The 15,696-nt window shown below is 41.0% G+C and overlaps 1 protein-coding gene across 1 annotated transcript in view; it reads left to right on the top strand.

The window, feature by feature from the left end:
* The first annotated feature begins 8,174 nt into the window (after positions 1–8,174).
* The window catches only part of HEPACAM2 (HEPACAM family member 2), a 96,752-nt gene continuing 89,230 nt past the window's right edge, over positions 8,175–15,696 (top strand). Inside the window, exon 1 of the mRNA XM_069729397.1 lies at positions 8,175–8,365. Coding sequence (XP_069585498.1) covers positions 8,308–8,365 — 58 coding nt within the window. The 5' untranslated portion in view covers positions 8,175–8,307. The remainder of the gene's footprint in view (positions 8,366–15,696) is intronic.

Genomic DNA, 15,696 nt, shown 5'->3' with positions numbered 1-15,696 from the left:
GTGGTGGCAGCGTGTATGAGCGGGTGTGTGGCCTGGGTCGGTGTGTAATTTATGCTCCCATTACAGCATAGGACAGAGGTTGAATGCTGGACTGAGAGTGGGGAGATAGATTAACCCTTGCAGGCACAACCCAAGTCACATGCTGAGAGCGGGCACTTGACAAATTAGTTACACCACGGAGGAGGGATCCGTGACACTGTGCTTCCCCTATAATGATAACGAGCCCCCAGTGTGCTTGCTTATATTTCCCCACCACCATTGTCCTGCTTGATAATATTGACAAAATACAAGGGTAGGCATTCCAGCTCCTAAAACATGTGGATAGTTATAATAGATGAATGTGGATAAAATCTGCGCTGCTGCAACAATTGCATTGAATAAACCACCCGAATATCTTATAACTATATCTGGAACCATCAGTTGTTGCAGCAGCGTGGATTTTATCCTCATTCATCTATTATAACGGTTCTAAGAAGTCGCCACGCCGACCTGTGGATCTGCAGCAGCTGACAACTTCACGCTTTTACTGTGTACCACCAGTTGAGCAGTTCTCTCATAATTGATTAGAATCTATCCTGGGGATAAGACCCTATTTGTGTTTTTTTTGTCTCCTACCTTTCTATACTAGTAAAACATGTGGATAGGCATACCAGGCACGGGCGGCCAAGCGATGCGTTTTGATCCTAGTGTGGATCTTTGTCAGAGATGCTCCTGAATCCGCCCTCAGTCTGTACCGTTCCCCCACCCAGGGAAGAAGGGAGTAGTAGTGTACCATGATACATAAACCAGACTAACAAGGTAATACTAACAGAGTGAACCGAAAAATACCAAACATACAAATATACTCACACATACAAACAGAGGAATGCACCAGGGAGTAGAGGATGGGGTTAAGCCAAAGAAGGAGATGAAAGGGAGTTATCACACACTCAAAACTTAGTAACAGTCAGAGATAAATCCACCAACCCCCTTCTCCAATAACCACCATCAACCCTCAGCCATGCAGCAAAAGCAACTCTGACAATGAGTGCTAGTCAGGACCCAGATTATATAGGAGATAGGAGTGGCTAGCAGTGCACAGATGAGAGACTTAATGCTACAGGATCTCTCAAATGAGCAGATTAACCACTGCACTGCTAAAAGAAACTACCACCATTTAATATGAAGGTGAAATGCTTCTAATCAGTGCAGGAGTAGGAGAAATTAGACGCTGTAGTCATCTGGCTCCTCTCTGCCATGGTAAATCTGTGACAGTAAGCTGCTCACCTACTGATGGGATGCAAAACTGATGCACTTCTGCCTTTTCTTGCCTCCATTCTTCCCTCAGTGCAGCTCCTCTAAGGATTCTATCACAAGTTTACCATGACAAAGGGGGCTAGAAGACCATGCTGTCTGAGTACACATAGTTCTGCACTAACTATAAGCATTTCACCATCATATTAAATAGTGTAGGTTTTTGCTAGCAGTGCAGGGGTTAATCTGTTCAGTTGAGAGCTCTTGAGCCTTTCTGCTTTGAAGGTCTTAGCTGTTCAATGTTGGCTATTCCCCCTCTATTATATATATACTCACCTCTGCCAATCAAGGATTACCAATATTAGTTTCATACTGCTTTGTTCTGAACTTGGAGGTGTTGGTTGTTTCAGGAGGCATTTTAGAGTGTTGTTCAGAACACTGTTGCTTGGTGATTTGTCTGTGTGCATATCCTCATCCTATCCTACTTGCTTTTTTCTTCTTTTACCTCCTGGTGTTCCACTCTGTTATTTGTGAATGTATATTTGTATGATTGGCATTTTCATTTATCCCTGTACGTCTACCCTTGTCAATCTGGTTTCTGTATTCTTATGCACTACATCTCCCCACTTCCCTGGGGGGATAAGGGCTGATTTAGGAGCTCAGCAAGGCATCTTCACCATCAGAATTAATCAGGGGAGCAAGGATAGCTAGGGTGCCCATACCTTTAGTGATAGGGAAGGGGCCTCTATTCCCCAGATATCCTGCAACAGTACAGTGACAGATTTCCTCTTTTCTGCTCAGCCCCACTTCAGACAAATTTTAGTCCCAGTCACTTATGAGTTCTCCCACAGAACGAGCCCCAATCCCTGCCTCCTCCTTGTATTCCCAATGTGCAAGCAGCATCAAAGGATGCTGGACCCTGACTCTTCCTGCTCCTGGAGAACAGCTCATTTCATGACTGTATGCAAATGTATGAAAGTTAATAGTAGCGCTTGGCAGACCGAACCTCCTGGTTCCCAATGCCCTTCGGCACCCACTATTCCTGCTAAATTGGTAGCTAATGGTCACTCACTGTCACTTCATTTCAGTAAACTTAGCATAAATGAATAGTACAAGTACACTTTGCCCCATTTCCTCTACTGAAGTCATCAATCACAGAAATTAATCTTGGTCAAAACAAGAAGGACTGCCATTTCACTGAGGGATCAGTTTACAGCTGTCTACAAATGTCTATGGGGAAGAGGAGGAAGCAGCAGAGTGAAAGAGAAAGACAGACCGGAGGTACTGGTGTTTTATCCCATCTAGGTCTGGATTCACAGCTACACTATGCATTATTGCAATACAATGTCCTCCTTGCTGCTACTGCTTCTGAACCTGTGCTATATGGATACAGGAGAGCAAGAATTCATTATATCTGTGTGTGCTGTATATGGGAGAAATTATAGCATCTGTCTGCACCCACTAAAAACAACTAATAATGAATCAGAGATGGAGTCACCCAAGGGGAAAACTGGTGAAAAATGCAGTCCTTTGCCGCCTGTTTTTTGTGTAGTTTTGTGTGCTTTGCTTCTTTTTTTTGCTTGCACCCAATTCATTATTCGATTTTCGCCTTTAGATCTATTTTATATTATATATATCTATATTATATATTTACATTTATTTATTTTATATGTATTTTCCTGGGGGTTTTTTTCTGTTTTTTTTCCCACTTTGTGCGTGGAGTCTAACAATTCTAGATGTTTTCACCGGATTTTTTAATTGCGACTTTTTAAAAATTCAAAAATTTGGTGCAACTCCACTCCAGTTAATCTCCCAGGTGTATTTTTGAGTACACCAGAGTTTGTGGTGCACCAGTTCAAGACAGGAAGAAAGCCCATTTTTTTTTACTTTGTGCCAAATTCATGAATCTTGTGCGCCATTTTTGCTGAATTTGGCTCTAAAAACGTTAAATAAAACAACAAGGCAAAAAAGGAAAGTGGCTTAAAAACCCCCTGCAAACAATAAATTGAGGCCTTGATGACCAGAAATAGTTTGCACACATGAATCAATGAAGCTCCGTGTGAGCGCTTATGAGATTCTATTTTTATTGACACCATTTTGGTGTGTGGAGTCTAACCCAAGGGATTTTTTGGCAACTGGGTGGGGAAATCAAGAAAATGGCCACAGAAAAGGGATGGGGACCACACCCACTTGTATAAAAAGGCAAAAAATTATATACTCGGAAGAGGAGGCCGTATCTCGGAAACGGAGAGGCGTAGGAACAAGAGAAAAACATCATCGGATACAGCAGAACAAGAGCATTTACATCAGGTAAACAAAATGACATATTTATGGCAAATGACAGATTCTCTTTAAAGGGCTTCTCCTCTAAAACGACTCGCTGGAAAGCCTCCTTAACAAAAAGCAGAACATAACGTGTGGGACCTCTTGTGATCATCTGTGTTCTGGCTTTAGCCTCTTTGTAACCTTGGACGTATAGGTACGTTCTAGGTCGTGTCGCTGCATTTGATGCAGGTTCCAGCGCTGAGCCCGCATCTTTCCCTGATCTGATCAGCTGTCATGTGCCTCTAACAGCCGCGGGTGGATCCGAGTTTCAGTTGCAGCTGTTAACCAGTTAAATGCCGCTATCCATCACTGTGCAGTACAGGTGATCGGACGATCGCTGCTTCAAGTCTCCTAAGGAGAATATTGAAGTCAGTAAAAGGTTAAAAAAAAATCAAAGTTGTAAAAAAGATGAAAAAAAAACACAAAAGTTCAACTTTTGCCCCATTCAAAATAAAACAAACTTTGAAAAAAAAAAAAAAGTACACCTATTTGGTATCGTCGCATTCAGAAATGTCCAATCTATCAATATCGAAAGTAAATTAATTCAATATGTAAATGGCGTAACGAGAAAATGTTTTTTTGTGCGCTGAAACATTGCAATAAAATGCAATAACAGGCAATCAAAACAGCGTATCTACCCTAAAATGGTATCAATAAAACCATCAGCGCACAAAAAACAAGATATTAAAAATGGAGACGCTACGAGTCTTAGGAAAATGGCACCATTTTATTTATTGTTTTACAAACTTTGGATTTTTTTTCCACTTAAATAAAAACAGAATCTAGACATGTTTAATGTCTGTGAACTCGTAATGACCTGGAGAATCGTAACGGCAGGTCAGTTTTAGCATTTACTGAACATGGTAAATAAATAAAATTAAAAAAAAAAAACAATTGTGGAATTGCACATTTTTTTTTTTTTGGCAATTTCACCGTACTTGGTATTTTTTTTTTTTACCATTTTCCAGTACACTATATGGTAAAATCAATGATGTTATTCAAAAGTACAACTCATCCTGTAAAACACAAGACCCTCACGCAGCCATATTGACAGAAAAATAACAAAGTTATGGCTCTGGGAAAGAGGGGGAAAAACAGGCAAAAAAAGCAAATTCCTTTGATAAGATATATTACAAAGTTGATAATTTTCACACAGTACTATTGATTCATGAAATAACAATTAAAACAACAGTTCCTCTTTAACCCCTTAACGACCCCCACGGAATAAAAAAAAAAAGTCAGATTTCCTATTTCTCTCTCCTCTAATATGATCTAGTGCAGGGGTCCCCAACTCCAGTCCTCAAGGCCCACCAACATGTCATGTTTTCAGGATTTCCTTAGTCTTGCCCAGGTAATAATTGCATCACCTGTGCAATGCAAAGGAAATCCTGAAAACATGACCTGTTGGTGGGGCTTGAGGACTGGAGTTGGGGACCCCTGAACTAGTGTACCTCTGCCATCCTCCGACCCTCCGCGTCTTCTTCCTGGAAGAAAATGGCGAGCGCATACGCAATGTGTCCGCCGAGATCTGCCGGCCTGTACCCGGCAGCAATAGGAACATTTTTCTATTGGTTCATTTTGATCACCGTGATAGACCCTATCACAGTGATCAAAATAAAAAAAAATAGTAAATCAAACACCCCTTTATCACCCCCTTCGTTAGGTAAAAATAATAAAATAAAAAAAATGTATTTTTTCCATTCTTTGCAGTTAGGGTTGGGGTTACAGCTAGGGTTAGGGTTGGGGTTACAGCTAGGGTTAGGGTTGGGGTTACAGCTAGGGTTAGGGTTGGGGCTAGGGTTGTGGTGTTGGGGTTTTGGTTAGGGTTGGGATTAGGGTTAGGGGTGTGTTGGGGTTAGGGTTGGGGTTAGCGCTGTGTTAGGGTTGGAGATAGAATTGGAGGGTTTCCCGCCATTGATTCCAGCCAAAAAGTCAAACTGTGCTCCCTTCCTTCCGAGCTCTGCCATGAGACCAATTAGTGGCTTTCCCCCACATACGGGGTATCGGCGTACTCAGAAGAAATTGCGCAACACATTTTGTGGTCCATTTTCTCCTGTTACTCTTGTGAAAATAAAAAAATTTGGGTCTAAAGTAAATTTTTTGTGAAACAAGTTAAAAGTAAATTTTTTCCTTCTACACTGCTTTATTTCTCGTGAAGCACCTGAAGGGTTAATAGACTTCTTGAATGTGGTTTTCCACACCTTGAGGGGGGGGCAGTTTTTATAATGGTGGGTAATTTATGTCATATTGACCCCCCCCCCCAAAGTCACTTCAAATGTGAGGTGGTCCCTAAAACTGGTTTTGTAAATTTTGTTGGAAAATTGAGAAATCGCTGGTTAACTTTTAACCCTTATAACGTCCTAAGAAAAAAATGATATTTCCAAAATTGTGCTGATGAAAAGTAGACATGTGGGAAATGTTATTTATTAAAGTGAACCTGTCACCAAGTTTGGCCGATATGAGATACGGCCATCACCTTTCAGGGCTGATATATAACATTCTATAATGTATATCTGCCCCCAACCCGACCTGTAAGAGAAGAAAAATAACTTTTATTATACTCACCTGCGGGGCGGTCTGGTCCGATGGGCGTCGCTGGTCTTCGTCCGGCGCCTCCCATCTTCTTACTATTGCCTTCCTCCTGCTTGCTTCATGTGGATGACGCGTCCCTGCATCTCCTCAGCACAGCGCTCCTGCGCAGATGTACTGATTTGCACTGTTGAGGGCAGAGCAAAGTACTGCAGTGCGCAGACGCCGGGTCTCTTTGACCTTTCTTGGCACCTGCGCACTGCAAGACTTTGCTCTGCCCCCAACAGGGCAAATCAGTACATCTGCGCAGGAGCACAGTGCCAAGGAGACACGTCTTACACACGATGCAAGCAGGAGGGCGGCGATAGCAAGAAGAAGGGAGGCGCCGGACGAAGACCAACGACGCCCATCGGACCAGACCGCCAAGTCGGTGAGTATAATAAAAGTTATTTTCCTTCTCTTGCAGGTTGGGTTGGGGGCAGATATACAGCATTATATAATGCTATATATCAGCCCTGAAAGGTATCTCTTATCGGCCAAACCTGGTGACAGGTTCCCTTTAACTATTTTGTGTGACACCACTCTCTGATTTAAGGGCACAAAAATTAAAAGTTTGAAAATCGCTAAATTTTCAAAATTTTTGCCAAATTTCTGTTTGTTTTTTTTCATAAATAAACACAAGTCATATCAAATAAATTTTACCACTAACATGAAGCACAATATCTCATGAAAAAACTGTGTCAGAATCAGTGGAATCCGTTGAAACGTTCCAGAGCTATAACCTCATAAAGTGACAGTGGTCAGAATTGTATTAATTGGCCCGGTCATTGAGGTCAAAATTGGCTCAGTCACTAAGGGGTTAAAGAGGTTGTCCACTAGTAGGACAGCCCATTCTTGATCAAAATGTTTGGCTCCCAAAAAATAATAAAGCCTAAGCTCACCTCCCATGTCGGCGTCGTTCCTGTGGAATCAGAACTCGCTCTCCCCGGGTCTCCGGTGCGGTTGTTGTGATATGTGACGCAGCCGCCCAATCAGCGCTGGTGTCAATGTCTCCGCCTTCGGACAAAATGAACAGGAAGAGGAAGTCCGGGCTGCAGCTGATCTCTGACTTCCTCTTCCTGCTCAATTTGACAGGAGGTTTGGACAGTGATGCCAGCGCTGATTGGTCACGTGTCACAACACATACACTGGAGACGCTGGGAGAGCGAGTGTGGACACCGCGGGAACAACACCAGTGCGGGAGGTGAGGATAAGGTGAGGATAAGCTTTATTATTTTATCGGGGCCAAGCGAGCGTTATGAGAAGAAGTTGTCCAAGTAGTGGACAACTTAAAGGGAACCCGTCACCCCCAAAATCGATGATGAGGTAAGCTCACCGTCATCAGGGGCTTATCTACAGCATTCTGTAATGCTGTAGATAAGCCGCCGATGTTACCTGAAAGAGGAGAAAAAGAGGTTAGATTATACTCACCCATCGATTTTGGGGGTGACAGGTTCCCTTTAAGTTGTCCACTACTTGGACAACTTCTTCTCATACCCCTCGCTTGGCCCTGATAAAATAATAAAGCTTATCCTCACATCCCGCACTGGTGTCGTTCCCGCGGTGTCCACGCTCGCTCTCCCTTTAAGTGTTTCATTTCTCTACAGCACCACCAGAGGTGACATGAAGTATTACACTATTACAATTCAAATCCCCTCTATTTATAGGGTACGGTATATAAAATGGGGTTTCCTAAACTGGACAAATATTTATTTTACACTTCTGCCAGACAGAAGGTGACAGATGTTTGTTGGGTGCCCCGGTCGTACGTTAGCGCCCTCGTCCGTCTACGTGTTGACGACCCCCTACGTAAACCGCCTTTACCTGCTCTTATTTTCAGTGTACACAAGCATTTGTGATTCAGATTGTGCCGGATTGTGACATTCTGCTGTGGAATCACAAGTGTCTGAGTCCAACCCTGCTGGGCTCGGTCTCATCAGCACATGGCCACTGTGGGCTGGTTTCTACCAGGACCCTCCATTAAAGGCATGGTGCTGCTGGGCCTGCCGGGCAGAGGGTGGTGAGCAGTCCTCCAGCAGCAGGTGTTCCTCCTTCTCCCAGGCACAAATGCAAATAAAGAGGCAGGAGAGACTGATTTGACTGACAAATCCAGAAGCCGCAGCTGCTGCCTGCAGTAGTCACTGTGAGCCCAGTGACAAGTGTCAGGGACAGGATGCTTCCATGGAGCTGCTCTCCTGCCCAAACTCCCTGCTGAAGTGCAGCATCTGCATCATCCTAGGTGAGAGGCATGGGGCTGCTGGAAGGGAAGGCATGCAGGGGACTACAAGTCAAAGCAATCCTTCTGGGCTTGTAGGGTTTATGGCATGCTGGGGTTTGTGGTTCTTCAACTGCATTGATAATTTGCACTTGTTATGAATCGGTTTAATTTTTTTTATACAGTACAGTCAAAAGTACATATTTTCAAGAAATGAAATTTATTAACATTTTATTCTACTGGAATATTAATTCACTTCTTCCATATGATTTCCATCATTTGTGATGCATCAACTATATAATATCTCTATAAGCTGCCATGGTTGTAATTATTTCATAACTTTCTGTTCTAATATCAGAAATGTCATATTTGGAGTATTCTAGAGTGACGTATTATAGAAGATATCTTTATGATATATATATATATATATGTATTATACATTTACATTGATATGTATAATGTATTTAGATGTATATCTACTGTAAATGATGATTTATTATATTCTGTAGTTATATTTAGCATATTTAATTAATATAATATTTTATAATATATATTTTATATTAAATATGTATTAATTATAGTAATTAACATGTATGTATATAATACATCACTCTTGAGAACGTAGTCTCCAACCTGTAGGTCTCCAGCTCTTGCAAAACTACAACTCCCAGCATGCTAGTTCAGCTATTCACCATCCTGACATGCTGGGAGTTGTAGTTGTGCCACAACCAGAGCGTCGCAGGTTGGAAACTATTGCTCTAGACAGTGTAAGTATATTCCAAATACTTGTGCAGAATGTGTGTTTTATATATACAGTATATATACACACTGTCAGACACAGATATACAATGTCCCCAGTGCAGAACAATATATGATCCCTCTGCTTTACAATGGTTCACCGTAATTATGGATATTTTCATTTTTTTCCCTGATAATTTTGTGTATGATTTGTAGCTGTATTGGAATATCGGTGCGTTATTGATTACCTATAGTTCTGGCATGGGTCTATGTTTGACCACAATAGGGGTCTATGCCCACCTACCATGTAAGATGCTGTTATTTAAGGTGTCATATTTTTGGTTGTATTCTTCCTTATCGTGGTTCTGTATTAGTTCTAATGGTCAGATTGCACGTATAACGGCTTCTGCATGGATACAATGTTTGGGTCTTTAATATTCGCCATCATTGGATGTGGCATGGGGCAGTTTACTATTTATGGCAGAGCCAGTGCCAACATCTACCAAACCTAGGCAAGAGCTGGGTCCCATTGTGCGTGAGAAGCCCACTTGGCCCAAATATATGGCAGATGTCCACCCTGCATGAGCTGAGCCCACTCCATACTGCATGAGTGCCGGTTGTGTTATACAGCCGGCGCCTGCATTTAACTCAGATTGACGCTCTTTACCCCCTTAGATGGTGGATGAGATGGTGGTAGTTTTTTGCTCAATTCATCTTCCCTCCCCAAAAAAAGTAATCAGAAAGTCATATGAACCCCAAAATGATGAAAAAACGCACAACGGGAATAAAAATAACTATATTGACGAAAAAACTTAGAGCTGTAGGAAGATCGAAGAGGGACCCGGAGCTGGCCCGGGCGTCACCCTACATAAGATAACATTACGGCCATATTACGGCCCCGTGCTGCTTGGTGCAGGGCTGGGGGGAGAGCGGCATGATGATGGGACATCACTCCGGGGGGCTGTGATGTAAGTCATCAGGAGAACAGTACTCAACAATTTCAGTAAACAAAAGTCTACATGGATTACACAAGGAACATTCTACCCGGAGCCGCCTCTATAATGACCACATCTGTCACCATCGGACAATGAGCGCGCAGTTACAAATGCTCCTATTGTTCAGTAATCCCCTATATATTATTAAAGACGGTCCTCAATAACGGATCAGCTACAAGTCTTCCCTTATGTTACACTTTTATTTTCTCTTTTACAGTAGGTAAATCATTATTTGGGTCAATCAATGCACTTCAAACGAGATACGGGCCCTTTTTTCATCATTGTTCCGGATCCGAATTTCATTCATTATTGGTTAGTTTGTCCATTTTTACCATCAGCGTAGAATTCATTTTTGTCATATTCCACCCCATCCCCCTAAAAATAAGATTCCAAGCTTTAACACTAAAAATGGACAGAACCGATGACATCTTGATGGCGTCCATGTTCTATCCATTTTTTAGAATCCATTGGCAAATTTGATCCATAATAATAATAATAATCTTTATTTATATAGCGCCAACATATTCCGCACCGCGTAACAGTTTAACAGTTTCAAACACAACAGTCATAAGTAACAACGTTAACAATACAATAATTAAAGCGAAATAATGACTAATAATCCATGACTTGGATCAAAAATGGGAAAGTAGCCATATATATTTATATAAACGGCCCCATAGACTATTATGGTTATGTGCTGTATCTGTGAAAAACACTGGTAGGCCACATATGTGATGTCTGAATGAGGTCTGGGTTATAGCTCATTAAGAAATGAGTATATATATTATATATTTATTTAAAAAAAATATTATTCACTGATGAATTTTTTTTTGTACATTATCAAAAACTAAACTTAAATTGCATCGAATGGAAATTTTATGACATTACTTCCTCCATTGTCAGCAGTCGATGCCCAAATCCCCATCTACTCTTAGAGCTTCGTGGACCCCTATGGGTGTGGTATGGGGGGCACTGGCACATTAGAGTTGTCATAGATGATTTTCAGCTTCGGAGCGGAGTTGGCCTTTAGCTTATTTCCCATTTCTGTGTTTGTGGCTTGTCCTCCTTCACGGCAGAACGCAGAAGGATTTTCTTTCATCTAGACCTCCGGTCTGTGTTGACTGTCAACACGAGCTGCTGTGTTTTGGTCTTACCCGACTGGAACGATTAAAATTCGAATCTTACATGTTTATGCATTCCACAAAGAGGTCGGTCCAGAAAAAAAAAAGAGACATTAATAATTTATTACAAACCCTCATACAACAAAACAGCTAAAGCCCCGGACTACAGGGTGTCGTTCACTGGGTACTGTAGAGGACCTTCCACGGCATCTCTGCCCATGTACTAGACTGTTACCATGCGATATAGATGACTCCCTAACTTTACATTTTGATTAAAGTGGTTTTCTAATGATCATAAATAGGTAACGTTTCGACGTCCGTGTAAAAACTATCAACTTTGCAAATGACCTCTTATCACAAATCCTCTCCGTTCCTTAGAACTGAGGGATTTTTAATTCTGTAGCTTACTGCTCATTCCCTACGTTACCGGACACCTCTGCGGTCTATTAGAGGTGGCCGTTTTAGAAGGTAAGGGTTTTGCTAAAACCTTGCAAGCTCCTCACTCACGCTGGCCGGCTCTCATCTGATGTTGCAGAGGTAATGTTACCTCTGTCAGCAGCATTAGAAAACGTAACGTTCAGATCAGCTGAACGAACCAAATTCTCAATCTTCAGAAGCATATCACCTCGTGGGAAGTGGAGAGGCCAGGGAAGCGGTACACTTCTGAATTTAAAAGATTAACCCTTTAAAGGTTATTCCTGATAAAGATGACCTTTAACTAGACCCAGGGCCGGACTGGCCATTTGGCAATTCTGGCAAATGCCAGAAGGGCCGGTCTGGTTGTGGGCTGCCTTGTGTGCTACAATGTTAACAGAATCAATGTTCTTAAGACACCCATACTGTTAACAGTTGTGACGGAGCACAAAGCTGGTCACTCCGTCACTTACCTCAGCACGCCGTGGTATAATTAGAAATATTGGTCTTGTAGTAATTCTTCCTTTCCTCCATCCAGGGTTATATTAGTAATATATCCCATCTGGTTCTTGGGGACGAGGACACCATGGGCCTGTGTGATTTCAAATGCCAGGGCTGAATTTCATCCCCAGTGCCTACCTGGCTAGACCATAGGGGGGGGAATGACACCTATCTCCTTCACGATCAGCTGGCAGCTCAAGCCGTGACCAGAACAGGAACACCACGTTCCATCACAATGTTTAATGGCAGCTGAATACTGCAGATATGCACCTAAATAAATTAATGTAGCTGATCTTTAGTATCGGAGAGCATCAACTAAAAAATGTAATCAAACATTTTCAGGAGGAGTAATGGAAGAACCGTACCATGCAGAGTACGAAGAAAAGACGATCCAGAGTTTTTTATATGAAGGGAATTGCAGACACTTCTTGAGAGCCCAAGGATCCTCTTTAAGTAGATGTGGAGCTCATCTTTTATCGGTATCCTACAGGAGAGATTACATTATAATCCCATTTGGTTCGTTATTTGTCGTTGCCGTATTACCTCATTAACTGTAATGGCAACAAAATGACATTTTCATCTGGGTAAATATTACTCAATGTGTCTGTGTACGGGAGATGTCCCAGGTCTGTGCAGGGCGTAATGAGGAGCCACACCCCATGTAATGACTGCCTGGGCTCCTACTACTAGATTTACGAGTCCTCCACTACAGTATGGGCTTCATTTAAAGGGGGGATTTCAGAAATGAAAAAAAAAAATTGATTACCTACTTTTAAAGGGGTTATCCAGGACTTATCCTTGTGATAGGTCATCATTATCAGGTTGGTGAGGGTTTGACACTGATCAACGGGTTCCAGCTGCTGTGGCAGTCGAATGTCGGTTCTTAGGTACTGCAGCTCAGTTCCCATTCACTTCAATAGTAGCTAAGTTGCAGTACCCAAAAAGGTCACTACAGTATGGAGCTATGTTATTTCGGCTGTGGGTACATTCATCCTTGGTGGGAGCTGCAAATAGCTGATCCGTGGGGTGCCGGATGATCTCACAAAAGAGTAGATCATCAACTTCTAAGACTTGGACAACCCCTGAAAGACTGTGGCTACCCTGTCAATCAATTGTTTAGAGGGGAACAGCTCCTATAAACAAATTTTTGGAGGTCTGCGGACATGAAAAGGAACTGGAGGCTTTTTGCCAAGATGAGTAGGCAGCTTTACCATCTGAGAAAATAAAGAACCTCATCCATAATTACCACAAAAGACTTAAAGCTCTCATTGATGTTAGAGGGGGCAATACACAATACTAAGAAATGGGGTATGTAAACTTTTGATCAGGGTCATTTGGATGTTTTGGGTTGTCATTATGATTTAAAAAGAGAAAACACAGCAGTTTGACAATAAATGGCTTCACCCAACCACTAACCATGAGTGGAGAAAATGTTTTGGTGTTATCATTAATATTCTCTGAAAAATAGGCCAAGAAAGGCCAAAAATTCTGCCGGGGTATGTAAACTTTTGAGTACAACTGTACATCAGCAACTGTAAATCGTTGGTCTAGAGGAAGGAGAAGGCTCAGAAGTAGAGTTGAGCAAAATAGATTTTCTGGACCTATTACACATTTTTAGTCCATGGACGCCAGACCAGAGACCTGCGAATCTCCTCCTATTTCCTGGCATTCCTTTTGTGCCTCCTGATTACGGTAGTTGACCTAGCTCAACGTTGTGCTTGAGTTGCACCACAATGATGACGGTGCATCGGGACAATTAATCAGAAAAGGCTCTGCAGGCAAGTAGGAGGAGGTTCCAGTGGTCCCAGACTACCCCTGTGGACCAGGACCCTGCATTTTATTTATTTTTTTTTGTTCTGCTCTACTGAGAAGTAAGCCGGGTCTAAATACAAAGCTTCTGAGCCTTACCTCTACAGGTGCATCCCAAAATTAGAATATTATAAAAAAAGTTAATTTATTTCAATTCTTCAATACAAAAAGTGAAACCCATATATCATATAGAGTCATTACAGAGTGATCTATTTCAAGTGTTTATTTCTGTTAATGTTGATGATTATGGCTTACAGCCAATAAAAACCCAAAAGTCATTATCTCAGTAAATTAGAATACTTTATAACACCAGCTTGGAAAAATGATTTTAAAATACAAAATGTTGGACTACTGAAATGTATGTTCAGTAAATGCACTCAGTACTTGGTCAGGGCTCCTTTTGCATCAATTGCTGCATCATTTGATAGCAGCCTTCAGCTCGTCTGCTTTGTTGGATCTGATGTCTCTCATCGTCCTCGTGACAATACTCCATAGATTCTCTAAGGGGTTAAGGTCAGGCGAGTTTGGTGGCCAATCAAGCACAGTGATACTTTTGTTTTTACACCAAGTATTGGTACTTTTGGAAGTGTGGACAACATTTTCAAAAAAGACGTGGCTAGTCCACAGAGAGACTGGCAGAAAAATCTTGTACATGGGGCAGTATTATAGTAGTTATATTCTTGTACATAGGAACAGTATTATAGTAGTTATATTCTTGTACATAGGGGCAGTATTATAGTAGTTATATTCCTGTACATAGGGGGCAGTATTATAGTAGTTATATTCTTGTACATAGGGGCAGTATTATAGCAGTTATATTCATGTACATAGGAGCAGTATTATAGTAGTTATATTCTTGTACATAGGGGCAGTATTATAGTAGTTATATTCATGTACATAGGAGCAGTATTATAGTAGTTATATTCTTGTACATAGGGGCAGTATTATAGTAGTTATATTCCTGTACATAGGGGGCAGTATTATAGCAGTTATATTCTTGTACATAGGAGCAGTATTATAGTAGTTATATTCTTGTATATAGGAGCAGTATTATAGTAGTTATAATCTTGCACATAGGAGCAGTATTATAGTAGTTATATTCTTGTACATAGGAGCAGTATTATAGTAGTTATATTCTTGTATATAGGAGCAGTATTATAGTAGTTATATTCTTGTACATAGGAGCAGTATTATAGTAGTTATAATCTTGCACATAGGAGCAGTATTATAGTAGTTATATTCTTGTACATAGGGAGCAGTATTCTAGTAGTTATATTCTTGTATATAGGAGCAGTATTATAGTAGTTATATTCTTGTACATAGGAGCAGTATCATAGTAGTTATATTCTTGTATATAGGAGCAGTATTATAGTAGTTATATTCTTGTACATATGGAGCAGTATTATAGTAGTTATATTCTTGTATATAGGAGCAGTATTATAGTAGTTATATTCTTGTACATATGGAGCAGTATTATAGTAGTTATATTCTTGTACATAGGAGCAGTATTATAGTAGTTATATTCTTGTACATATGAGCAGTATTATAGTAGTTATATTCTTGTATATAGGGGCAGTATTATAGTAGTTATATTCTTGTACATAGGAGCAGTATTATAGTTGTTATATTCTTGTATATAGGGGGCAGCATTATAGTAGTTATACTCATGTACATAGGAGCAGTATTATAATAGTTATATTCTTGTACATAGGAGCAGTATTATAGTAGTTATATTCTTGTACATATGGAGCAGTATTATAGTAGTTATATTCTTGTA

This window comes from Ranitomeya imitator, chromosome 6 (assembly GCF_032444005.1).
Source record: "Ranitomeya imitator isolate aRanImi1 chromosome 6, aRanImi1.pri, whole genome shotgun sequence".
NCBI classification, from domain to species: Eukaryota; Metazoa; Chordata; class Amphibia; order Anura; family Dendrobatidae; genus Ranitomeya; species Ranitomeya imitator.
The sequence above is the reverse complement of the archived record's forward strand: the minus strand, read 5'-3'. Positions and strand labels throughout refer to the sequence as shown.